General features: G+C 61.7%; 1 protein-coding gene across 2 annotated transcripts in view; it reads right to left on the bottom strand.

Moving 5' to 3' along the window:
• The window catches only part of CHP2 (calcineurin like EF-hand protein 2), a 6,842-nt gene extending 4,451 nt beyond the window's left edge, over nucleotides 1-2,391 (bottom strand). The window contains exons 1-2 of one of the 2 annotated variants that reach the window (XM_034793054.1): nucleotides 2,102-2,391; nucleotides 179-251 (exon numbers count right to left, since the gene is read on the bottom strand). In XM_034793054.1, coding sequence (XP_034648945.1) covers nucleotides 179-251; nucleotides 2,102-2,168 — 140 coding nt within the window. In that variant the 5' untranslated portion in view covers nucleotides 2,169-2,391. The remainder of the gene's footprint in view (nucleotides 1-178; nucleotides 252-2,101) is intronic. The other variant, XM_034793055.1, reaches the window with a different exon arrangement.
• Nucleotides 2,392-12,074: the final 9,683 nt, after the last annotated feature.

The raw sequence follows: 12,074 nt of genomic DNA, 5'->3' as shown, positions 1-12,074 counted from the left end.
CCCCCCCCCCCCCCCCCGCGCTATGGGTTCCTTTACCACGCCCATCACTGGAGTATCCGAGCACTTTGCACCCAAGCGTTAAACCACCTTGATGCACCGGAGACTGTAAGTGCTACTGTAATGAACCAATAATAAGGCAGCCAGAAAGGCCCAGGGACAGAGGCCGGCTTTCCCCTACCTCAGGTAGCCCTTCTGCTGCTTGTCCAGGGCCTGAAATCGGTCATAGAGGCGCACGACGCTGGCCTGCGAAACTGGACACGAGAGAGCGAGACAGCTTTAACTGTTAGCAAAGATTCTCCCTTCTTGCAGGGCCGAGGCAGGGGAGGGTTTAATGACCCCGTGACGGAAGCTTTAGGATATTGGCCATTAAAATCTGTTCCCCTCCCTCCCCCCATCTGATTAACATTTAATGAGAAGATTTAATTTCATGCCAGGGGTCTGGGCCACCCAGGAATCGCAGCATTATGGGGTTGTTAGTGCTGGGGAGAGGGGGGTCACATTAAAAGCCCCTTCCCCTGTATATCTATATATAGAGGGCAGGGGGATTGGTTCTTTCCCAGGGTTTTTTGTCTGGAGACCTCAAAGTGTTTTACAAAGGAAGGTCGGTATCGTTTTACAGATGGGGAAACTGAGGCATGAGACGGGGACGTGATTCACCCAAGGTCACCCACAGCCAATCAGTGGCAGAGCTGGGAAGAGAACTCAGGAGTCCCGACTCCCAGCCTTCCTCGCGCTAACCACTAGAACCCACTCTCTTCCCGGAGCTGAAAACAGAACCCAGGAGTCCTGATTCTGAGTCCGGCACTCTAGCCAGGGGGCTATTTTGTCTCCGCACCCCTTGCCGATACACCCTGACGGGATCCCCCGTTCTCTGTACCCCATTCAATCCTTGGCCTGTTAGCCAAGGCTGCCAATTAGCACCTCGAGGATCTTCCCAGCTGGGTTCAGAGAGACCCAAAGTGCCTGGTCGGGGAGCCACGCTCCAGGATTCCTGGGGAGGGGGACTTTGCTGGGACCCCCGTTCAAAGCTTCACACCCAGTAGGTCCCAGGGCCCCAGTGAGTGGCTCTGAAATGCACCCAGGGGTGGCTCCTCTGTCACACTCCGAGCCCCCTGGGGTGGGAAATGGCTCCCCAGCGTCCTCCTCCACACACTGTGCTGTGGCGATTCTCTGCCCCCCACATCCCCGGAGTAGATGGGGGGATGGGATGGAGCAGTTTGGGGAGTGAGCCTGCCTCCTTCTCCAGCCCCTCCCGTCCACCCACTATCAGAGCACTTTGCAGATTAACCACTTAAGCTGCTTTCCCAAGGGTCCAGGTCAGACGGGGGAAACCGAGGCACAGGGTGTTTGCCGTTGGACTGTCCAGCTCGTCAGTGTCAGAGCCAAGCAGGGAACCCAGGAGTCCTGCCTGACTCCACAACCTCTGCTGTGGTCACAAAATAACACCCTTCCCAGAGCTGGGGAGAGAACCCAGGAGTCCTGGCTCCCACTCTAACCACCAGAGCCCACTCCCCTCCCAGAGCTGGGGAGAGAACCCAGGAGTCCTGGCTCCCGCTCTAACCACCAGACCCCACTCCCCTCCCAGAGCTGGGGAGAGAACCCAGGAGTCCTGGCTCTCAGCCCCCCACTCTAACCACCAGACCCCACTCCCCTCCCAGAGCTGGGGAGAGAACCCAGGAGTCCTGGCTCCCGCTCTAACCACCAGACCCCACTCCCCTCCCAGAGCTGGGGCTAAAACCCGAGTCCTGCCTCCCAGCCCCACCCACTCTAACCACTAGACCTCATTCCCTTCCCCAAGCTCGGAACAGAACCCAGTAGTCCTAACACCCAGACCATTGGGCAGAATCATACACCCAACCAAATCTCCCCCTCCCCTTCAAACAGGCCACGGAGGGCAGTATTTAGGGTGCAGGGCTGTCCGACTGGCCAGCCCTGTACAGTGCAGGGTCCCTGCCCCCCATGGCCTGCAGCCCCAGGACACCAGCAAGTGCAACCCCCCCCCCCTCCGCCCTTTTGCTCAGATTTAAGTTGCCAACTTTAGGGTTACACAACCCCCCCGCCCCACACACACACACACACACACACTCTGCTGATCCCTTACAGCCTGTTTCCTGCATGATCTCCTCCAGCTCGGGGATAGCGGATGGATGGGAGCTCTGGCAGCCCATCTCTCATGCCGTCAGGCCTCGCCGGGAATCTCCCCCCTCTGCAGCAGGGCGCCCAGGGCAACTGGGAGTCTGGAGCCAACTTTTCCTAGCAGCCCATATGGGATCTCGAGTGACTGGCTGGACGGCCAATCAACCCCAGGGAAAGGAAGGCCTTGGAATAGCTGGGCTGAATTCCTTTAAGGTGGATTTTTCCTTCTCCCCGCCCAGGCAGTAAAGGCTGGGGCTGGAAAACAGGGAAGTGGCTTGTTTGTTCCGTTTTCCAAACTGTCAAGGTTTTCTGGGGGGTGGGGGGTGGGGAGCGGGGTTTGAGCTGCTCTGAGCACTTCCCATAACAATACTTCTCTACACAGATTGATTGTTTTGCACAGAGCAGCTACCAGTGGGGCAGGGCATGACAGCTGTTTATACAGGGAACTTTGACCTTGCACTGAGATGCAGCCACCTCTGGGGTAGGGTGTGACAGCTGTTTACACAGGGATCCCTCACCCAGCACTGAGATGCGCCCACTTCTGGGGCGGGAGGGCAGCAGCAGCTGGTTATAAAGGGCTCATGTGCTGAAATGTAGCCACCGCTTGACTGGAGCACGGCAGCTTTTTGTAACAAGGCTCCTTGGCCCGGCTTGGCAGTTGTTTATACAAATATCCCTCACCCAGAGCGGAGCTGCAGCTGTCTCTGGGGTGTGGCACAGCTGCTGTTTACCAGCCAGGCTCCCATGGTGCATCACAGTTTAAGGCACGAAAAGGATGATGCTGAAATGGAATCCAAGGGAAAGCGCAGGAATTTAAGGAAGGCTAAATCCACACCGACTCCAAGGGTCCCTTTCTGAATCACTCCCCACCCACCTCCCTGCAGCACAGCGCCCCCTAGTGCCGCACTGGGGCATTGGTCAGGCCTGACTGCCAGGGGAGAGCACCCCCTACTGAGCCCCCCACTCCCTGCAGCACAGCGCCCCCTAGCGCCGCACTGGGGCATTGGGGTCAGACCTGACTGCCAGGGGAGAGCACCCCCTACTCTCTGCAGTACAGCGCCCCCTAGGGCAAGCACTGTCTGCTAGGTACCCCTTGGCGATCCCCTGCCCCACTGCCGGCACCCCCTAGCGCTGCACCATTGAGGGCAGTGCTGCCTCAGACAGGCGAGCGTCCCCTATTGAACCAGGGAAACCCCCGGGCTGCTGGGAAATAAGGTGCGACTCCGCACAGCGAACTCGGGGGCACGTTAACCCTTGAGTTGCCTGGCAGAAGTACACCACCGGATCGTAGTAACCCCACCCGTCGGCACTCAAGGCCCCCAGCAGTTGGGCTCGGCGCCTTAAAAACCCTTCCCCTCCTCTGGGTGAGGTCAGGATCATAACACCACACACACATTAACATCAAGGGGGCATCAATGCTCAGGCATCAGGGCATGCTCGTTGCTGGTAGGGTCAGGAAGGTTAGCACTACACACTTGCTGTGAGGCTACCGTGAGGGTCGGCCCAGTTTCTTACGGACCACAGGGCTGGCTGGGACGTGCGGAAGGCTGGGCCCAGAGCCCTGGTGCTCCCATCTGCTGGGACCCAGCCGGGCTGGAACGACGGGCTGGTCATTCGATGGTCTGCGGGCTGAGTTACGCAGGGCAGATTCGATGAGGCCTCTGGCCACGGACTTTATGCAGCTGCTACCGTAACAACCCGCTGCCTTTATCCAGTGCTTTTCACCTGCAGACCTCAACGGGCTTTACCGAGGAGGGAAGGCATCGTTATCCCGGTTTCACAGATGGGGAAACTGAGGCACGGGGCAGGGCAGTGACTTGCTCGAGGTGCCCCCGGCAGAGCCAGGAATAGAACCCACGCCTCCCGTGGGCCGGGGCAGTGCTCCACCCACTAGGTAACGCTGCTTCAGGATAAAGTCCGAGGCATCAGGCGTGGCGCATGACTAGAGACAAGACGCCAAACTACCTGGGCACAGGCTCAGCGGAGCCGTCGATAGCTGGGAGCGGTGGTGCCTCAGTTTCCCTTTCCCCGCTTCTGTCTCTCTCCTCACACCATCCTCTGCTCCCCAGCAGCCGGGGCAGAGCTAGTGGCATTTGGCCCGGCCCAGGGTCACCCCCAAAGTCACTTGGAGAGGAGTTGAGAGCGACTTTCCCAGCCACCTGCCGCCAGGGGGCGCTGCCGGACTGTAGGAGTCAACTGGATTTAGGGGAGGCCTGACCCCCAGCAGGCCCTGGCTTGAACCAGACAGCCCCTATCTCAGGAACTAGGGCGCAGCTCTGGGGCCTGGGCCCCACACTCACTGGGCCCCCTGGGGCCACAGAGGGGAAAGGCCCCTATCTCTTCCTCGCATAGCTAGTCCCCCTGCCTAGGGCTGGCTCAGAGCCAGCACCCCCCAGGGAGGAAGCCCCAAATCCCATTCTCTACCCCCTTGAGCCAGCCACTCGCCTGCTGTGGGGCCAGATCACAGCCAGCCCCCATGTCCCACTTCCGCCCCCCTGAGCCAGCCCCCCTTTCTCTCCCCCCTCTCCTGTTTGTGTGAGTTGTTGATGCCAATGCTCCAGAGGGGAGCAGGGTGGGGGGGCAAGGCAAGACTACACCCAAGGACATCAGTAGGATGCAGGCCAGAGAGGCAGAGCCCCTTCCGCACAGCTGCCCCCCCCCCCAATCGCCCTGGCCAGCTGTGTCAGGACAGGCAAGCCGGATGAGTCTCCATGGGTGGGGGGCGTCCCCCCCCAGCTCCAAGGGGGTGCAGAGAGCCAGGCAGACAGGGAGTCCAGCTCTGTAGGAGTGTGTGTGTTTGGGGGGCGGGAGGGGGGGTCAAAAGAAGCAAGCATCTTGCAGCCCAAGATACCGGCAGGGCCCTGGGAACCCCCTGCTCCAGCCCCCCACCATCACCAGTGCCCCCCTTTAAACCAGCACTGGGATCCAGCCACCTCCCTTTAAACCATCTCTAAGACCCTCCCCTCCCATGCACCCAACAGCCCTTTGCACCTGCCTTTTAATAGCCGGAGCAGCTGTTTGCCTTTGCTGGGGGGGGGGGGGGGGGGGGGGGGGGAAGAAAGGGAAGAGCAGCTTTTTTTCCCGGAAGGTTGGGTGAGTGATGAGGTCCTGGATGAAGCTGGTTATCTGCCCCTTCATGCACAGCAAGGCCAAGCTAAGGGGGTCCCCTGTAGCTGGGGGGGCTCCCCCCGCATGGCGGGAGTGGGTGAGGGAGTGCAGCCTTCCTGGAAAGGACGTTCGAGGCTCACTCGCGGAGGCGCCTGGGAAGTGGCCGGTTTGTTAATGGGAGCTGGGCCTTGTTGCCAATGGGGTCCCCTGAGTGGCCATGCATGCAACGAGCTGGGCAGGTCTCAGCCCAGCCCCAGATGCTCCTGGCACACAGCCAGCCATCACCGCTGGCCCTGACTGGCAGTGGCCACCCCATCGCTGGCAGAGAACTGAATGGGCCACGGAGACCCGTCCCCCCCCCAAGCTGCTTCCTGGAGCCTTGATGTGGCTGTGGTATTGGGGCTCTGTATTTAAGGGTGCCCCCCTCTAACTGCTAGATCCCACTCTCTCCCCGCAGAGTTAGGGGTAGAACCCAGGAGTCCTGACTCCCAGCTGTAGCCACTAGACCCCATTTCCCCCAAGCCAGGGATAGAAGCCAGGAGTCCTGACTTCCAGCCCCCTCCCCGCTCTAACCTCTAGACTCCCCACCCCTCCCAGAGCTGGGGAGAGGACCCAGGAATCCTGGGCTGGCAGGACTTCAGCACTGTGTCATGCCCGTCTGTGTGTCCCCATGCAGGAGGGATGCCCAGCGTCTGGGTAGGTTGCTGTGCAGGGCGAGGGGGAACCGAACCCCGAACCGAGCAGAGCTCTCTTCTTGCAAGGCCCTGAAGCCCTGAGCGATTGCTGACCAGCAGGGGGTGGGGATGAGTCACTTGGGAATAGGATGGATTTGGGTGGCGGGTTACCCCCCTGGCCGTGCCCGCTCTGGGGATGCCGGTTGGAGCCCAGTCCATGGGCAGGGCAAATCGGTCACTTTCCCCGGCATGAAATTGATGTGTCTTGAAAGGGGGACACCAATGGAGGATCATTAAAGAAAAAAAAACCCCTCCCTCCTGCTACTCCCAGCCCCCGGGTCTGGCTCTGCTGCCGGCGGCTGGGGAGGGCCCCGCGGCCAAGTACCCCGCGGTGATGGTCCGGGAATCCGCAGCCCCGACCCCAAGTGTCAGGTCTGGGTTGGGGGGCTGAAAACAACCCGACCCTCTTGGGGATATGACCACCTCCGGAGGCTGCTTGCACACAATGCAGTGTGGCAGCTATGGCTGGCCTGAGCTGGGCACACAGCTGTGGGCCTCGCAAACCCCATGGGCAGGAGGTGTCCAGAGATGGATTGCGGGCATGGGGACACCCCACCAGGCCGAGCCCTGAGAACAAGGTGGCACTGCCAGGCTTGGCCCAAGGGCGGAGTGGGGGGAATGTTGTCACGACCGGGGCATGGCCAGCGTGGCCTAGCAGGTAGGAACAGGCAACAGGCCAAGGGTAAGAGCTGAAGCCAGAAACCAGGAGTCTAGCCAGGGACAGGGATCAAGCCAGGAATCAGAGCCGGAGAACAGACCCCGAGCTGTTGTAGCAAGAGGCCGGATTGCGCCGTCCGCTTCCTGAAACTCCTATCCGCGGCCACGGGGGGTGCTGCCAGTCGGGTCTTGGCTGCACCTAACACAGCGGATTCCTGGCAGCGACTGCTGGCTCCAGGGGGCAGAGTTAAGGTCGTGGAGGGGGCGTTTACCGTGGCTCTGAGAGTTGCAGAATGCGCCACAGTGGAAGGGCCCGAGCAATCACCAGGCCCCCTTAACTCTACGTTAACGACAGATTTTGCTGCCAGCTCAGGGCCCACCCCCAGCTGTGTCTGGGAGGCAGAGCCCCCCCCCCCGGCGAGGGTGGTGCTAGGCAGCTAGGGGGTGCTCCATCTCTTCCCCCACCCCCGTGGTGGTTTTGGCTCCCTCCTCCATCCTGTTTTGCTGGGCCAGCTGAAGGCCAGGAAGTTGACACGTCTCGATGCACGAGCCGTTTGTTTCAGTCACTCGCACCTGGATCGGTGCCCTGGGAGGAAACCCATCCCCCGCCCGTAACCCCCACACACGGCAGCAGCCGGGGGAGCAGAACTCAGCGTCTTTCTCCTCCCAAACCTGCCCCTGCCTGATCTCAAGTAGTGCAGTGCGGGGTCTATGACACACCGTGGAACAGTTCTGAGGCCATGCAGCTGAGAGGAGTATTGAACACAGACACACACACACACACTCTCCCTCCCGACCTGGGAATAGAATCCAGGAGTCCTGACACCCAATTGCTCTAACCACTAGCCCCCACTCCCCTCCCAGAGCTGGGATTGAACCCAGGAGTCCTGCATGCCAGAACCCTGCTGCTCTAACCACAAGACCCCCAGCCCAGGACTAGAACCCAGGCGTCCTAAGCAGTAGAGCACAGCCATCCCCCAGCGAGGCCAGTTCCCATCCCTGCCCCCCTGTGGCCCTACGCTGGAATGATCCTAGCTCCGCTGTGGGGTAGCGTAGCCATGTGTTGACAGCTGTAGTTTCCCCATGGTTTCCTCATTAACACTGGGCTGTGTGGGGTCGGGGAGATGAGGAGAGCTGGCTCCACCGGGAGCTGGGGCGTGTGGGGGGGGAAACCTAAACAAGAGGGTCAAGGGGGTCAGGGGAACTTAAGCTGTATGGCAGTTCAAGGAAGGGACCAGGAAAGTCTGGGCATCACCAGTACCAGCCCCAAAGCTGGGCAGAGAACATCTGCCTGACAGTCACACCTCCTGCTCTAACCACTAGCCCCCACTCCCTTCCCAGAGCTGGGGTAGCACCCAGGAGTCCTGACTCCCAGGCCCTCCCCTGCTCTAACTGCTAGCCCCCACTCCCGTCCCCGAGCTGGGAACAGAACCCAGGAATCCTGGTGCCCAGTCCCCACAGCTCTAATCACTAGACACCCCTCCCTGAGCTGGGCATCCTGGCAGGTCTTCTGCACTGTTTCATAGCAGTACGTCTGTCCCCCAGCCAGGAGGGGGCTTCCCGTTAGCCTCTGCCCCGGCCCCATAGCTGCAAAGGCCAGCAGGAGCTCAGTGACTTTCCCACAGCTGGGGGGTGGGGAAGTGGGGAAGACCCCAGTCCTGCAATAATCTGATGAACAAGCACTTTCCCTCCCTGGCAGACTCATTACCCCCCCCACCCACCAAGATCAAAGGAATATTCCCTCCAGCTGCCTGGTAACCACTGGGCCTCAGTTTCCCTGCATTATGGAGTCCAGCAGGCAGGCCGTGGGCAGGGCGTGGGGTGGGGGGGATGTGTCTTAAGCAAGCACCAGGCTGGACAGGTCAAATGCCCCCTCCCCCCCGCTCCATCTCCCCCTGCCCATGAGCGCACGAGACTCTGAGCCGGGGTGGGGCTTGGAATAGAGGGGCAGGGTTGGTGGGTTAATTAATTAATAAGAGACGTAATTCCTACCCCGCCTCTGCTCTAACTACTGGACACCACTCCCGTCCCAGAGCTGGGGATAGAACCCAGGAGTCCTGGCTCCCAGCCCCCCTGCTCTAACCACTTGACCCCACTCCCCTCCCAGAGTTGGGATAGAACCCAGGAGTCCTGGCTCCCAGCCCCCCGCAGCGCTCACCACTTGCCAGGTGCTCTGAAGGTCACGCAGGCAGGAGGAAGCAGCTTCTCTTCCTCACCCCCGTGGCCCGGCTTCCCGAGCCTGCTCCGGGACGGCCGGGGGTGTTTGCGAAGGGTCACGTAGCCGCTTCCGCCGCCCCCCCAGCCACCAGAGGAGGTCAGCGCGAGGTCCCGCCCGGCCGGGGGGTGCTGAGAGAGACGATGGGGGCCAGGCACTCCCAGGACTCCTGGGGTCTGAGCCAGGGCTGGGCCGCAGGATCGGGGCCGGGCCAGGCTTGCCCCGCCTGAGGATCCAGAGGGAGCCCAGACCCCCCTGGGGATGGGCCTAAACGCCACCAGCCCCTGCCACTGGGCCCGGCCTTTGTCAGCACCGACCGGCCCCGGGTTCTTGGCCCCGGGCACCGAGGCCTCGAGCGACGGCAGCCAAGTGTAGGGTTACTGTGCGGCACAGAGGGGTGAGCCCAGGGGACTCTCAGCCCCTCACCTCCGGGCCGCTCCCTGTGGCACCGGGGGTCCCAGCCCCTCGCCTCCGGGCCTCTGCCCCGTGGCACCGGGGGTCCCAGCCCCTCGCCTCCGGGCCTCTCCCCGTGGCACCGGGGGTCCCAGCCCCTCGCCTCCGGGCCTCTCCCCCGTGGCACCGGGGGTCCCAGCACCCCCCCCTGGGCCGTGCCCCAAGGCACTGGGGAATGCTGCCCCCGTAGCCCTAGCCATGCCCCCATCGCAGTGGAGGGGTGTCCCAGCACTTTCCCCTCGGGGTCGGGCCCCCGTGGCACTGGGGGGATGCTGGCCCCCCGGGGACACCAGGCTGATCCCGAGTGCACGAATCTGGCCGGCCGTGTGCGCTGAGCACCCTGCCAGCCTCCCAGGCCACCTGCCGCTCCTGGCAAAACCTTCACCCCGGTGGCTCCCCCCGGCCCTGGCGGGCTGGTTTTTCCTGGCCGCGCCCCAAGGTCTCTGCTCTGACTTTTGTTCTGCGGCCCCCGGCGGCTTTCCTGTTTTCGGGGCCCGACTGTGGGAAAGCGGAGCTGGGAATGAGGGTGTGTGTGTGTGTGTGTGTGTGTGACTGTCACCTTCACACAAATAAACACAGGCGGATGTGTTGGGGTGGGAGGTGAGCAGACACAACGGCACAGCCGGAGGAACCCACGATGCTCCCACTGGGGTGGCCGGGAGTGGGGTGGGGGGCTAGTTAGTACATTCCCCCCCCCCAGTAGTTGCTTTTCTATCAAATGCCTTTTTGCACGGACGTTAGACCTGGGCAGAGGGGCCAGACGGAGCCCGCACCTCGGCATGCACCCCTCCCGTTCAGGCACGTTCCCCCAAATACATGAGCTGCCCCCCACCCTGCTGGGGATTGGGGGAGGGGCTGGGTGTCTCTGCTTTGCCAAAGGGGGAAGTGGCTCCCAGAACGACCCCCTGCAACTCGTTACAGGGATGGGCTAGAGAGTAGCATGAACTTTTCACCATTATCCAGCGTCTGGGTGTTGCGGGGGGGGGGTCAGCTCTCACTGCAAGGGGCGAGCCTCTCCCCCACGGAGCACCCCACCCCGCCCCCTGCAGCACCCCGCCCCCTAGCACTGCACTGGAGCCTTGGGGTCAGCAAGGGGAGAGCGCCCCCTATTGAGCCCCCTTTGGCCCCCTGCAGCATAGCGCCCCCTAGTGCCACACTGGGGCATCGGGGTCAGCCCAACTGCCAGGGGATAGTGCCCCATATAAAGCCCCTCCTTCCCACTTCCTGCAGCACAGCGCCCCCTAGCGCCACAGCGGGTCTAGGGACTCAGCACTGACTCTCCAGGGAGAGCGCCCCCGACTGAGCCCCCCATCCCGGCATCCCCTAGCACCGCGCCGGGGCCAGAACTGACTCCAGCGCTAACCCCATGCCCGACAGCGCCTGGCTGGGGTCGTGTCCCAGCAGTGAGCCACGCAGACCCCCAACAGACTCCCGGCTTTGCCTGCTCCCCCCCAAGGCGGCTGTCGAAGAGACCCGGGAGCAGGTTGGGGGGGGGGAGCGGCTTTGAAGTGGGGCTGACGCAGTTTTGCTCTGGGCGCCTCTTGCAATGTACCTGCTGCAGGGTGGCTCCACGCCAGGGTGAAACTGACACGCACAATGGGCGGAAATCCATGAACAAAGAAACCCCGAAACAAAACGTGCCTCGTTTTTTTTGTGTTGTGTGTGGCTTGTTTGTCTGCAGCTTCCCCAGGGTGCCGGGATCCTGCGGGCGAGCCCTGCCCCGCCCCTTGCGTGGCATCAATCCCCAAACAGAGCCCCACATGCTTCTCTGCCCCCCAAACACCCCCATCCTCTAGCAAAAGGCAGCTGCGGCAGTCACGGAGCCTGGTTGGTGATGAGACCCAGCGACTGAGCTGCCCCCCTCCAGAGCGGGGGAACTGGCAGGGATGATGCAGGGAAGACTGCCCTGCCACTGCCCCAGGTAGTACCCGCTCTGGAACTGCCCTTTTCCTGGCGCTAAACCCGCAGCATGTGGTGGCGAGACAGCAGGCCTGGTTGGTTGACTCGGACCCCCATCCCAGCTGGGCGGAGAGGCAGTGCCATTGGAATGAAAGGCACTGTGTTATGGGCACGGGGGCTGGCCCGGCAAGGACCGGACCTAAAGGTGGTGCCGATCCCTTAACAAGGCACTGACGGGGGGACCAAGATTGGAGGGCGAGGCCCCACCTCAGGGCTGTGCCCAGATGCACCCAGCAGGGCTATCAACGCCTCCGGGAGCCCCATCTGCCCTAGGCGGCAGTAACCGTCCCATCCCACACACAGCAGCTGGAGCTAAACTGGCACCATTTACAACAACCTCTCCCCAGAGTGGATGCCGGCATCCCGCCACGTCGCCCCCTCCAGGCATCCTCGGGTGTTTTGGAGGTTGCCAAGAGCCCCAGCGTATTTTGCTGAGGGGTGCTGCGTGCTTCCCTGCTCTCAGTTACAGTGAACCCAGACTAACTCCACGGAGAGTCATAGTTCTGAGACCAGGGGCCCATCAACCCTAGGATCCGGTCTCCAGAGTGGCCAGTCCCAGCTGCTTCAGAAGAAGGTGCAAGACGCACCCCCAGTGAACAACGAAGAGCTAATCTGCCCAGAGAGGAATTGTCTACCTGACCCCAACCAATTACTGGGTTGTCTTTTGCCCTGAAGCATGAGCATATAGGTCTGTGTTTTAATCCTTCCTAATGTAACTGGCTATTCCCATTATCCACAGAAACCTCAGATCCTGGTTTGAACCCTGCTAAATCATGTGGCAGTGAGTTCCACAGGCCAAATCCTTTTGTCGG

This window comes from Trachemys scripta, chromosome 16 (assembly GCF_013100865.1).
Source record: "Trachemys scripta elegans isolate TJP31775 chromosome 16, CAS_Tse_1.0, whole genome shotgun sequence".
In the NCBI taxonomy this organism is placed as follows: Eukaryota; Metazoa; Chordata; order Testudines; family Emydidae; genus Trachemys; species Trachemys scripta.
Note: the sequence above shows the minus strand (reverse complement) of the source record. Positions and strands in the feature narration are given on the sequence as shown.